The 14097-nt window shown below is 38.1% G+C and overlaps 1 protein-coding gene across 4 annotated transcripts; it reads left to right on the top strand.

The window, feature by feature from the left end:
• The first annotated feature begins 1304 nt into the window (after nt 1–1304).
• KRT222 (keratin 222) lies at nt 1305–11562 on the top strand. Of its 4 annotated transcripts, none has more exons than XM_032429085.1 (6): nt 1305–1663; nt 5389–5517; nt 6486–6706; nt 8523–8599; nt 8777–8912; nt 9338–11562. In XM_032429085.1, the coding sequence occupies exons 1-6, from the start codon at nt 1568–1570 to the stop codon at nt 9564–9566; spliced, it is 888 nt and encodes a 295-aa protein (XP_032284976.1). In that variant the 5' UTR covers nt 1305–1567; the 3' UTR covers nt 9567–11562. The 4 variants fall into 4 exon arrangements, with proteins under 4 accessions (XP_032284976.1, XP_032284978.1, XP_032284977.1 ...); XM_032429087.1 differs by having other exon boundaries at nt 1575–1663; nt 5393–5517; XM_032429086.1 differs by having other exon boundaries at nt 1657–1745.
• The last annotated feature ends 2535 nt before the right edge of the window (nt 11563–14097 follow it).

Below are 14097 nucleotides of genomic sequence, written 5' to 3' on the forward strand. Positions count from 1 at the left end.
TTAGTGAGAGCTTTCGTATCAGGCTACCTCACAGGTCTCTGCTCCGTGGATTGGCTATCCTTTGGTCAAGTGTCCATCTCTAGACCAATCATTTGTGGCTGATGGGGAGGGTGGAGGAGGCATGGGTCAGGTTAAACAGAGGACAGGAATGACCAGAACCTCTCCTCTCAGCAGGGCCAATGGATGGCCAGCTTTGTTTACAGGGGACTGTGGGAATGCCCAGCACAGATCGGCCTGGCCAGCAGTGAATTAATTCAGAAATTTAAAGAACCCAATGCACGTTCAAAGGCCCTGTGAGCACTAGAGCCAAGGATTGATTATTTCCTGAACGACTCTTTGGATACAATTCCAGCCAAGCCACTCTACAAATAACGATGACAATAGATCTATTCTCGAAAATATTTCAGTCATTTCTAACAGCCAGCTGGCCAGAGTAAACAAGGAATTTAGGTGGGGAGAGAGAACATGCAGAGGCCAATGGGGCAATATATGGAATACAGCGAGGCAGTCACAGTTCCAGTCCCGAAGATGCCATGACGTCGCCCTATGACCTTGGGCAAGACACCCCAACCCCTCCTGCCTCAGGCTTGTCACCTTTTCAGATTACAAAGTGACAGGGATCGTGAAGGTTAGATGGAATGATAGATGTAAAGGTGCTTTTTAAAGTTAGAAGGGCTGCGCAAATGTTATATTTACAGGTGTGAGTTGTCATCAACTACATGTTTACTAACAAAGGAGTAACCCCTACAATAAATCTTACCCAGTGGATAACCCCTGTGCACAGACCATCTGGTTGTATTTCTTCAACTTTGTTAAAATATTGGAAATGTTAACTCTCAGCTCTCACAGTTTATTAGCACTTACCTCCAGCTATAGCTTCGTCTGGATATGCCTTCAGGAATCCACCTCAAGACATCAAACTCTGCTGTGGGGCCAGCAGCCTGCCATGAACCACACAGCATGCATTTGAGAGAAATACAGTCAGTCCCATGGCTAATGACAACTGTCAGCTTCATCTGATGGTAGCTTTTCCCAATACCTGTCAGAATATTCAAGATTTACGACATCTTCTAATGCCCTACCACAGCATTTCTGTTTAAATAATCCAAATGGCAAGAAAAACTGTAGAAGAAAAATTTTAGCTATCATGTTTTCAGCCCTGATTAATTGCCATGCAGTATCTTGGGGAAAAAAAACAAAATACAATTTTCTTCACCTTATTCCCCATTTCTTTTACACACAAGATAAGTTGACACCCCCCCCCCCCCCCCCCAGCGCTCAATTTTACAGAGAACCAATTTAGGAATGCTGAGGATGCTTTCCTTTTCCTGTTCCTTTATGGAGAGTCTGACGCGTCTACTACACCAACAACAGGAGGAGAAAAGGGTTTGCATATTTGCATAATTGATTGGAAGCACGGGAATTTCCGTGGTTCTGAAAAAGGGAGCTCTGCGTCTTTAAGGCTCCATGGAGCTTCATCTGTGCTCGACGCAGACAGACCAGCTCTGCCGCAGCGACTCATCCTATCGATAAGGTTCACTTAGCCAAGGTGGAGGATGGGAAAAGAATGGAGCTGTCCCAGCTACTCAATGAGATCAGGGCAAACTATGAAAAGCTCCTCACGAGAAATCAGATAGAGACCGTGCTCTCAACAAGGATCCAGGTAATGATTTCATACAGACAGGCACCTTCCAGGATAAGGAGACAATCCCTGTCTATCCAATTCCTGTCCCGGCCTCTCTGAGGTACAGTATTTCCTTTTCAATGCAGCGTCTACTGGGGAAGGAATTTAGGTTTTACTGCGATGTGACTGGGACCACAGGGGGAAATGCTCTGATTATACTGTTATGTGGCCATTCGATTAATGTCGATTGATGATTTTTACATCAGTGGTGAGGTTCCTGTCATTAACAAAACATGGGGCCAACATGCAATAAAATGGGGCACTCTAACCTCTTTTAGACATCCTTCAGGAAGGAAGCATTTCAAATACCCTTTGAAGATATTACAGAGTTATTTATAGAGAATGTTTCAATTACGTCTTTAAAATGGCAAGCTTTATGGTAAGATTTATTAGCTTGCACACTTTGTAGAGATAAAACGAAGTAAAATATTTCTGAAAGGTTTCTGTCATCAGTTTTATACCAGATTGTTATAAATGGAAATTATCTAAGTATGTGAAGGTGGCATTCAGAAACAGTGATATAAATTGGGACAATCAAAATTCCCCAAACTGATACTGACTCTCCACTTACAGATTTTTGCTTTTGTACTACAAGATGAGAAAGGTTTATTTCCAATACAAGTCATGAAATATTTAAGTATTAAAAAGAGGGGGAGCCAAGTTGAATAAAGGCTAAATCCTAATTTCATAGACTTACTTTGTTTTAAAGTGACATTCACATTTAGCAATTAATTAAGATCTCAAACATTCAAATAAATGTTCAAACAAATATTTTAGAAAGAAGATTTAAAAACTCAGGGTTGGTTTTTTGGGTTTTGGGTTTTTTTTTTACCTATCGTATCTGAGTTCAAATTCTATTCCAGGTACCCAAATACAGCAAAGAGTGAACTTAAGAACAATCACCAATAGGGAAAAAATATTTCTAGGAAATCATAGGACTTTATATCATTAGCAATTCATTTTTGGTAACAATATAAATTTCACCTCTAGGTAATATTTTCAGTCTTCACAAAGAATGATCAGTACCCTAGATCAAGCAAAGTCACTGGGATATTTAAGTGTTGGAATAGTTCACTCACCTTTTGCAAAGAGAAGGGAAAAAATTACTAGATGACCATTTCTGAAAATTATAAACCAAATAAACGTTTTATTTTGCGATGGTACCAATACAAGTTATTCAGTTTGTAAGTCACAATGCCAAAATTAGTAAATTAAAGGGAAAAGGCAAGGTTACTGTAAGTTTTGTTTAGGGTCTTTTTAACATACATCTACTTTAGAGGATTTTTTTTTTTCAAAGAATTCAGAAAGTCAGTTGGAATAAATTCAGGGAAGCCTGTTCATTATTACAAAATAAAGATACATAAGCTTTAGTAATTTATTGCTGTAGAACAAACTACCCCCCAAATTTAGTGGATTAAAACAACCATGGCATTCTCTCTCATGATTCTATGGGTTGAATGGGTTCAGGTGGGGGTGATTCTTCCACTGTGTGTGACATTGGCTAAGACTATAATCATCTTGGGGCACAACTGGGCTGGGACATCCAAGGTGGCTCACTTATGTGTCTGGCGCCTTGGCAGGGGATTTTCGGAAGGCCGGCTCAGCTGAGACAATTGGGTCTGTTCCTCTCTCTCCGGGTCGCCTCAGGGTCTTTCTCCATCTGGCCTCTATGCGATCTCTCCAGCAGGGTATCCAGACTTCTTAACATGTTGGCCCAAGGCTCCCAAAAGCACAGGAGTGCAAGTTGTCAGGGCTTCCTGAGGTTTAGGACTAAAGCTGGCACTTCTGCCATGTTCTGCTGGCTAAAGCAAGACACGAGGTCCGCCCAGATTCGGTACAGAAGGGGACCACACAAGGACATGAATTTGGGGAGGTCTGGGTCATTGGGGGCTGTCTTCGGCATCTAGCTACCACACAAAAATAGCTGCCAGTTCCATACACAAAATCCAAAAGACCAGCAGATACGAGCATTTTTATGCCCTCCTATTTCCTAAATTCTTGACATTCTCTTTTGTAGTTGCTCTGCTAAGTGTTGCTGCTTAACTTTGCCAACTTAACACTAAGAACAAGTGATACAGCAAACCAAGAGAGATGTATGAATTTTGTTCTTTAATGCCTTGCCTTCAACTTTATTTGTGAACTTTCATTTACTGCAATGCTTTCTTAAAAAAAAAAAAAACTCTCGTACCATCAAATTAAAATTTGTTATTTCAAAATGCATTTTAATAAAAGCATTAATAAGTTGTAATTTTTGCTACAAAAGACTACAATCAATTCCATACATTGCCCCTGCTGCTCTTGGGGCCAAATGTTGAGAATTCTGTCAAAAGTTACTTTCATTTGATTTGAACATCAGCATAAGAACATTTAAAGCCAAATATAACATATTCCACTTGCTATTTAACATGATGACATTTAGAAAACAATCTTTAAAGATGTAATTTTGGCCACTTCCCTAGATACCCAAGATTAACATGCTTTCCAAAAAGATCATTTGCAAAAGGTGAATCAACAGTGGGTTCTCTTTCTACGGAAGTCTATTTTAGAGCCTCTAATGCCTATGATAACCTAATTCTCTAAATTATTCATAATATACTTTCCAGCAGTATTTAATCTCTGTCCATATGCCCAGTCCCAGAATTGATCAGTTTTTTTTTAATTTTTTATTGTTATGTTAATCCCCATACATTACATCATTAGTTTTAGATATAGTGTTCCATGATTCATTGTTTGTGCATAACACCCAGTGCTCCATGCAGAACGTGCCCTCCTCAATACCCATCACCAGGCTAACCCATCCTCCCACCCCCCTCCCCTCTAGAACCCTCAGTTTGTTTTTCAGAGTCCATCGTCTCTCATGGTTCGTCTACCCCTCCGATTTCCCCCCCTTCATTCTTCCCCTCCTGCTACATTCTTCTTTTTTTTTTCTTTCTTAACATATATTGCATTATTTGTTTCAGGGATACAGATCTGAGATTCAACAGTCTTGCACAATTCACAGCGCTTACCAGAGCACATACCCTCCCCAGTGTCCATCACCCAGTCACCCCATCCCTCCCACCCCACCCCCCACTCCAGCAACCCTCAGTTTGTTTCCTGAGATTAAGAATTCCTCGTATCAGTGAGGTCATATGATACATGTCTTTCTCTCTTTGACTTATTTCGCTCAGCATAATACCCTCCAGTTCCATCCACATCGTTGCAAATGGCAAGATCTCATTCCTTTTGATGGCTGCATAATCAGAATTGATCAGTTTAAGATATATAACTGTTTATCTGCTTTTACAAAGCAGCCTACAAGAAAATATAGGGGGAAATAATAGCTGAGTTTCAATCTGTCTTCCTCATAATGCCATAAATAATAGAAAGTTAAGAATCAGAGGTCGCAAACTTAGATCCTGCAAACTGTTACTTTTCATTAAAACAGATGTATTTTTCTCTGCGTTTCATAGACTGTCATAGTAGGAAGAGACGCCTGAGGTTCCTTGTATTATCTGAGAACACTGAAGCTGCGCATGCAATTCACTTACTCCCACATCTGACTAATGAGTAGCTAAGCACTGGAACACACTTTTGAAATTTAGCAGTTTAAAGGAAAAATGATGAGACACCTATGCTGTGTTCCTAGGATGACTTTTAAAAGTTCTCGTTTTCAAGAGCGCTCTTTGTTTCTGTTGTTCTTGTTGCTGGTGGCTTTCTTAAAGCTAGAAGAAGACATGAGCAAAAAAATGGACAAAGATGAAGAGGCTTTAAAGGCAGCTCAAGCAGAACTCAAGGAAGCCCGTCGCCAGTGGCACCACATGCAAGTGGAAATTGAGTCTCTCCAGGCGGTGGTGAGAATGAGCTCAAAAGCCACTGGCCCGCTGCGTCCCCAGACGTGTGTTGACTAAGAGAGAAAGGAATAGGGGCGCCTGGGTGGCTCAGTTGGTTAAGCGACTGCCTTCGGCTCAGGTCATGATCCTGGAGTCCCAGGATCGAGTCCCGCATTGGGCTCCCTGCTCAGCTGGGGGTCTGCTTCTCCCTCTGACCCTCCCCCCTCTCATGTACTCACTCTCTCTCATTCTCTCTCTCTCAAATAAATAAATAAAATCTTTAAAAAAAAAAAAAAAAGAGAGAGAGAAAGGAATAACGCCCATTACCTTACAGTGAGAAACTTAAAAAGCAAGGCCACTGAATTCTAGCCTTGGTCCTAGTTCAACTACCCCCCCCCCCCATCATGGCCGTGGCTATTATCAATTCATTCAAGGTCTAGTTCACGCCTATAAAAAGGAAGTCATCCTTGCTTATCATCCTGGGGTTCTCTAATTGCTGTAGTGGGAGAATATAGCCTTTGTCGTTATCCAAAGTCATCACCGGGCGGGGGTGGAGGGGTGGGGGGGGAGGGAGTCTTCTATCCCCGCGCCTGAGATTTCTAATAGTAAAAAATATTTAAACACCTTCCTAAAATGCCTTTTCTAAGCAGCCCACTCTGCTTTAACATTCGATATTCTACATTTCCAATTTTTAAAAAACCAAATAGATCAGGGGTAATAAGTCAGTCATACCGCAGATTTTTTTTTTTTTTTTTGGCCGAAAGAATTATCACAGGATTCCTTTGAAATAGTAAGCTCTCTAGCTATCTAGATATAATTTTTTTTTCATTTGAGTCATACACAAAGTTGTAAGGAAATATCTTTTGCATAAGTGAAGTACCATTATTGCAAACTTTTAAAGAACACAATAGAATGGAGATGTTGCAAATCAGATTTCAGCAGCACATTTTGTTTCACTGATTTCACTGATGAAGATCTATATAAAACAGGAAAGGGGCCTGGAAAACTCCCTACATGCCAGTGAGCAACATTACCAGATGCAGTTGCAAGATCTAGAGGCGGTGATTGAAGGACTAGAAAAAGAGCTACAGGAAGTAAGGCGCGGCATCGAAAAGCAGCTTCAAGAGCATGAGATGCTTCTCAACACGAAGATGAGGCTAGAACAAGAAATCGCCACTTATCGCCGCCTCCTAGAAAAGGAAGAAATCAGGTACCTGATTCCATATACAGTAGTTAATGGCAAGTGACCAGAAATACAGAGCTTCTGTCTTTGTTGAGGTAGTCAGAGAAATTACATCTAAAAACGCATCATCACCATGGCGTGTTCACTGGGTTCCTACAGCAAAGTAGGATTGGTAGGCATGGCAAAGAATATGTGGAAGAACTATTTCCAGCCTCCCAAAATTATGAACAGAATGGCCAAAGTCAGGAACAGTAGCTACAACAAAGCGCGCTTCAAGCCTAGAGCGAAATGTAAATAATTCTCAATCGCTACGAAAATGACCTTTCTTAACTTGCTCACTTTCCTTGTCATTCATCTCTTAGAATTAGTCAGTGCCTTCTATGGGCCACCCACAAAGAAAGCTTGGAAAATGCACATATTACCACATCCCCCCACCCAGGGCCCACTCCCACCACAGATCAAAAGTCAAAATTAATAATAATAATAATAATAATAATAATAATAATAATAATGTGATTATATTACCACCACAAAAAACAATTTAGTTCTGAATACATGATTTAAAAGACTTCCAGATGTCCTGAAACAAAAGGTATCAAAATATCAAAAGAGGAATTCTTACTAATTCACAGTTTCATAATCTGCAATCACTTAAAAGGTCACATGGTTTTGGGGCGCCTGGGTGGCTCAGTCGTTAAGCGTCTGCCTTCGGCTCAGGTCATGATCCCAGGGTCCTGGGATCGAGCCCCGCATCAGGCTCCGAGCTCGGCGGAGAGCCTGCTTCTCCCTCTCCCACCCCCTCTGCTCGTGTTCCCTCTCTCACTGTGACTCTCTCTGTCAAATAAATAAAATCTTTAAAAAAAAAAAAAAGGTCACATGGCTTTGAGCGCAGGACAACCTCCAATTTTCCATGTTCCCATAGAAAGAAACCTTTATTCTTGCTTGCTTCAGAATTCTGAGTCCTCTACAAAATTAGATGAAACTACTTTAACCTATAATAAGTTTCGACATTTCCTAAAGCTTTGAAAAACATAAATTGAATTCAAAATCTACCACTTACTAGCTGAGTGACACCAAGCAAGTTACCAAACCTCTCTGTGCCTCAGTTTTTTCATCCATAAAATGGGAATAATATTACCTACCTCATAGGATTGCTGTGAGGATTAAACAAATTGTTTGTAAAGTGCTTAAAACAGTGCTGTGTGAATATACACACACACATATAATTTGTTGTTAAATAAAATAAGTGGTCGTGGATTTTATTTAATGCCTAATCATTCAAGATGTTGATAAAGTGGTCTTTAATATTCCTTTAATACAATTTTTAAATTTTTTATTATGCTATGTTTAAGATATACAAGAAAGTTTCAAGAAAAATGTCATGAACTTCATGTACACACTTCCCCCAGCTTGAGAAGTAAAATATTTACAGTGTTGTTGAAGTCTTCCCACCCCACCCCAGGCACCTAAACCATATCCCAACCCCCTATCCTCCTCCCTTAGTCTAACCTGGCTCCTGAATTTGATGCTTATTAGTCTTAAACATTCCTTTATACTAATAGGTATATATGTATCCCTAAACAAAATATGAAATTTTTTTGAATATTATTTTAACCTTTATAAAATTAGCTACAAATTACCTTTCTTTTCCCATTCAGTGTTATACTTAGGAGATTCATCCATAAAGATACAGTGTAGCCTTAGTTCATTTATTTTCATTGCTTAATAGTATTTCCATTGTATGAATATATTACATTTTATCCATTCTCTTACTGGTGAGCATTTGTTTCAATTATATGCTAATAGAGTATTGCTTCTATAATATTATTCTTTCCAATTTCAGATATTATGGTTGTATCCAAGGTGAGAAAAAAGAACAAAAACCTACGACAAGTAGAGTTGGTTTTGTTTTACCTTCAGGTGAGTTTCTGATATAAGTAAACGAACTTGAAAAATAAAGTGCCATTTATAGGGATTATAACTAAATACTATAGAGTAGCAAAAACAAGCAATATTTGAATAAAGTTTGACATATAAATCAACTGTGACTAGTACTACAACATTGTAGTTTAATGTTTCACGATAACATTTTCACAGCCATTATAAATGAAATATCTTTTTCAACGAAACTCCCACAAAAGTATGAGAACGAAAAAGTGGAAACAGTAACCAAACAGGCAATACTAAATGGAAATATCGTGAAGGAAAGCACTGAGGCTCGTGGCACTATTCAGTAAGTAAAATAACTTTGACTAATAATAATAAACACACAAAGAAATTAACTTCAATTGAGTAACCAGTAGTCTTTGCATGTTTCCAAACATAATTTTAATGTGCTATGATTTTTTTTAATCTGACATGAGTAAATATATATAAACAAAAACTCAGATATAGGAGTGATCAATCCTTAATTCGCCATTTTTCCAAAAATATCATCAAAACATGAGAATTCCATAGAATTCCTTGGAAATTATACCTGTGTAATTTTTAAAGTATGTAAATTATAAATTCCACAATGTAAATTCTGAGTTATAATTCAAAATGTGTCAATTATGAATTATACAAATTTCTTGATTTCTTTTTCATATGGAATCCATATTACATATTTTTAATAGATCCATACTTCTTCATATGGAAAGGTTTATTGTATCATTTCAGGACAGAAAAAGTGGATGAAGTTATTAAAGAATGGGAAGGCTCCTTCTTTAAAGATAACCCTCGATTAAGGAAAAAATCGGTTTCTCTTCGATTTGATCTTCATTTAGCAGCCACTGATGAAGGGTGTTTACAGACTAAGCAGGATAATCTACCAGATATAGAAGTCAGGCTTATCATGAGAAGATCATGCAGTATCCCCTCTATCAAACCTCCATCAGGAGCTGATTAATCCAAAGACAGTATTTGACTTGATTTGAAAATGACATTAGGGTGGACCAAGGTGGGCCGTGCTGACTGCCTTCTGTCCCAAAATGTAAGTTATTAAGTATGTATGTTATGATCAATGTGTGATTCTCTTCAGAAAACAAACAGGAAGGGACAAAATTTCTCTGAATCTAATTACGGATGTATTCTTTGAAGAGAGGGAGTTTCAAAATAAAATCAGAAATTCAGTATGGTTTCTATTTTATTTACTCCAAATAGTCTTCTTTTCCTCTTGAAATTTTATCAGAGACTATAAGCGTTAAGGTGGCTTGATTAAGTCTTTGAAATTTCACTCAGTGGCCAAATATTCTAAGGAAAGGGAATGATTTGTTTAAGTATGATTGTATTATATTAAGAATCACACTGACTTATTCATCATTATTCCATGACTGGTTAGATCTAAAAAGATTTTTCTACTTAAAAAAGAAAACAATTGTAAACAAACTTTTAAAGAGGACTCACTAATCACAGAACCAAAAAAAAAATTTTTTTTTTTGAGACAATCATTTGCATACTTAGAAAAATAACAGAGCCACTTTCCACGAGCCATTCCAAGCAAACCATAGAACACACCCCTGGCTAATTTGATGATTAAATAAATTTAAATTAATCTTCATCCAAAAACTTTTTGTAATCATGATCTGATTTCCAGAAGAGTTACTTTATTCAAGGAACTTTAAGGTTGTGTCCTCCCCCACAAAAAAATCAGAAGGCCAGCAGCACAAACAGAAGATGAAAATCTCATTCTCGTTGCTACCGTTACTAGAATAGAGTCCTCTAATCTCACCATCCCAACTTTTCCATCTGTAAAGTTAAATGTGACTAATTTGAATATTCAATGTGAGCATTAGGTAAGATACTATGTAAAGTATTATAAATATTTCTTGCAATCATTTATGTGAATTAAGATAACAATATTGTTATCTAAGCAATGAGTATTTGCAGGATTTCTGTTTTTAAACTGTTCAAACTATAATAAATAGGGACAGAAAATCTATTTGTGAATAAGTCAAGTATTGTAGCAAAGTTTTTTAAACAACTTAATTTGTTTAATACAGGCATATTTATTTATTTTAAGACCTTAAATAATAAATACCTGTTTTAAAACATTAGAAATTTATAGGCTATCACTTTTTTTCTAAGCAGAAAAAAATGTTGATTACAACTCACCATACTTTTTTCCAGCTAAAGTATCATCGAAGGGCTACAGCTCAGTTAGCATTTTTATTACCAATCTTTGCAGTCTCTCTTTCTCTCCTTTATTTCACACAGAACAAAATGTGTATTTTAACCAGGAGAAAATTATGTTAAATCATCTTTAACATAATACAGGGATATAAAATTTTGAATTTTTTTTTTCGATTGCTTTAGATTCCTTTTAGCCTCTCTTATTCTATTTAGCAAAGGGATGATTTTGTTTTGTCAAGGATACGACAGCATGTTAAATGCTTATTCTTGTGTAAGCATCTGACCTAAAATACATCCTGTACATAGTGTTTTCATTCAATATTAGTTAAATGGTATGCTACTAACTTTATTAATGCTTTAAAAAATGCAATCATGTAAACTATTGTATTAAAGTCACTGTACTCAGCAACAATAATCATAATAAAACAATATATCTAGTGTAATCTACATGCAGTGTTCAGAACAGTACTGGGTATCATGAATGTAACTGCTTGTTATAGTAATTCTGCTATGCAGCTCTTGTGTGTATGACATGTACATTTTAAAATACAGTACTTGAATTTATAAAAAAAAATATTTTATTTGCTTTGGGGCATTTTAAATCGGGATATGAATTTACCAAAGTAAATGATACCACTACAGTAAAAAAAAAAAAAAACTGAAATATGAACTCCAAAGCTGCATTTTATTTGAGTTTGATACATTGTATTGAGTTTAATTGTTCCAATATTGTTAGCTCGCTTGGGGAATAAAGAAAAATGCAACCACGGAGAGATAACAGTTTTTATGCTTTTTTTGCAAAAGAAAAGTTAAGAATGGTACAGTCTAATAAATAGTATATTCTAATTAACAGAATCAAAACAATCCCATAACCCTGGGAAAAGGATAATAGTAGCCATAATTTGCAAAGCATTTACTCTGCTCCTGGCACTGTCCTCAGCAAACTCATACATGATATCTAATCCTGACAGCAGGGCTACAAGATTCTATCCTCATTTTATGGATGAGTATAAATTAATATTCTTCAGTCTCTCCGACTTTTGTATACAAATACGGAAGCAAAGAGTAATTCCAGTTACTAACAATAATAGGATCCCAGCCCGGGTGCTATCACTAATTCCCCATGTGAGCAGGAGGGAATCACTGGAGTCCCCTAGGCCTCAATTTCACACTCGAAAACAAAGGGAAAGATGGTGCTTGGTAATATTCCTACCCTGCCTACATCACAGAGTTGTTTGAAATAATATACATGTGAAAATATTTGACAAAGCACTACTCAAATATACAGTACCATTTGGATGAAAATTGTCATTGAGAATTTGTAAAAACAATCATGGCTGATGATGATTAAGTAAGTAATAATTCAAAACACAACAGGTAAAGAAAATTTTCAAACTCTTCAATGCTGCCAGACGAATTATCCTTTCCCAGGGAGTTGCCTAATTTGAATTGTTCTACAACGGTAGTTTTGAAAGTACAAAAACATTCTCTTAAAAAAAAAAAAAAAGCTTAAATTAATTTGAAAGTTTCAAGTGGAAACATATTATGGGACATGGGCCAAAATTAAACTTTAGTTAAATAACACGTATACACACATTACTCAAATGATCAACACATGAAATCAGAGTGTGTGCACAAAGAATTTGCTTCTGTGTCTATAAATTACGGCCAGCATGGACCCACAGATTGCTAATATTGATGGACATACTACAGATACAGACTTTAGAAGTTTTTGTGTTTTTTTTTTAAAGATTTTATTTATTTATTTGACAGAGAGAGAGAGAGACAGCGAGAGAGGGAACACAAGCAGGGGGAGTGGGAGAAGCAGGCTTCCTGCCGAGCAGGGAGCCCGATGCGGGGAGCCCAATCCCAGGACCCTGGGATCACGACCTGAGCTGAAGGCAGACGCCTAACGACTGAGCCACCCAGGCGCCCCTACAGATACAGACTTTAAAGTAAAGTATATGTGCGATCAATACAAGCCTTTTCCGGTTTCCCTCACCCACTTAGACCCTAGGCCAAGGTTGGCAAACTTGCTCTGTAAAAGCCCACATAGCAAATATTGTAGGCTTTCTAGGCCATATGATCCCTGTAAGAACTATACGACTCTGCCCTTGTAGCTGAAAGCAACTATAAATAATATGGAAACACATGGGCATGGTTGTGTCCTAACAAACTATAAAAACAGGAGGCAGCTTAGATTGGGCCTGCGGCAGTCATTCGCTCACACCTGCCCTGGACCCTCAAATAAGGTCCGTGGATGCTAAACCATACCCCCAGATTCTCCAGGACCATCGTGTTTTCATCCTTTCCCATACCACGTGTCAAAGCTCACGTCCCAAATCCTCAAGGTATTTTGCAGGCAACGTGGAAGTTTGTAAAAGCAACCCATACTTTGTCAAATTTGACAAAACACTGTGAATTACTCTGTCCTGGAAATCTACCGGGCTCCAATATTTCACAACTATTTCTAGCGATAGAAAATGAATAACCATAACTTCTGCTTTTACAGAAACAGCTGAGAAAATTAACCTATTTCACCATTTTGCCTATAACCAGACTTTTATAAGCTATTCCGTCCGGGGAGAATTCTATCATCCCTTTCCCTATTTTAAGGGAAAAAAAAAATCCATTTAAGGGGCACCTGGGTGGTATAGTCAGTTAAGCGTCCAACTTTTGATTTCAGCTCAGGTCATGATCTCAGGGTCCTGGGATCGAGCCCAGCCTCAGGCTCTGCGCTTAGCATCGAGTCTGCTTGAGATTCCCTCTCCTTCTGCTTCTGCCCCTCCCGCTCATTCTCTCTTTCTAAAATAAATAAATCTTTAGAAGAAAAAGAAAAAATCAATTTAAAATAGCTTCATTAAAAATACTACAGACAGGGGCCCCTGGGTGGCTCAGTCGTTAGGTGTCTGCCTTCGGCTCAGGTCATGATCCCAGGGTCCTGGGATCGAGCCCCGCATCAGGCTGCCTGCTCCACGGGAAGCCTGCTTCTCCCTCTCCCACTCCCCCTGCTTGTGTTCCCTCTCTCACTGACACAGCGAGAAATCAAAGAGACCTGGGCTTAAATCCAACTTAATCACTTACTAGTTTTGGCTTCCCTGTTTGGGGGGAGGAAGAACCTCAAAAAAGTATGGGTAAGTGTCAGAGAGGAAAACAGGCCAAGTTCCTGGGTCTCACTGCCAGAAAGAAAACTAAACTACTTGGGCCTAAGACTAGGCTTCTGTGAGGGCTCCTAACAAACTTTATAGTTACAGTAATTTAAATAGTCATAATTAATGATGCATCTCATATTTTCCAGGAATAATCAC

Source organism: Phoca vitulina, unplaced genomic scaffold (assembly GCF_004348235.1).
Source record: "Phoca vitulina isolate PV1807 unplaced genomic scaffold, GSC_HSeal_1.0 scaffold40, whole genome shotgun sequence".
Taxonomy (NCBI): Eukaryota; Metazoa; Chordata; class Mammalia; order Carnivora; family Phocidae; genus Phoca; species Phoca vitulina.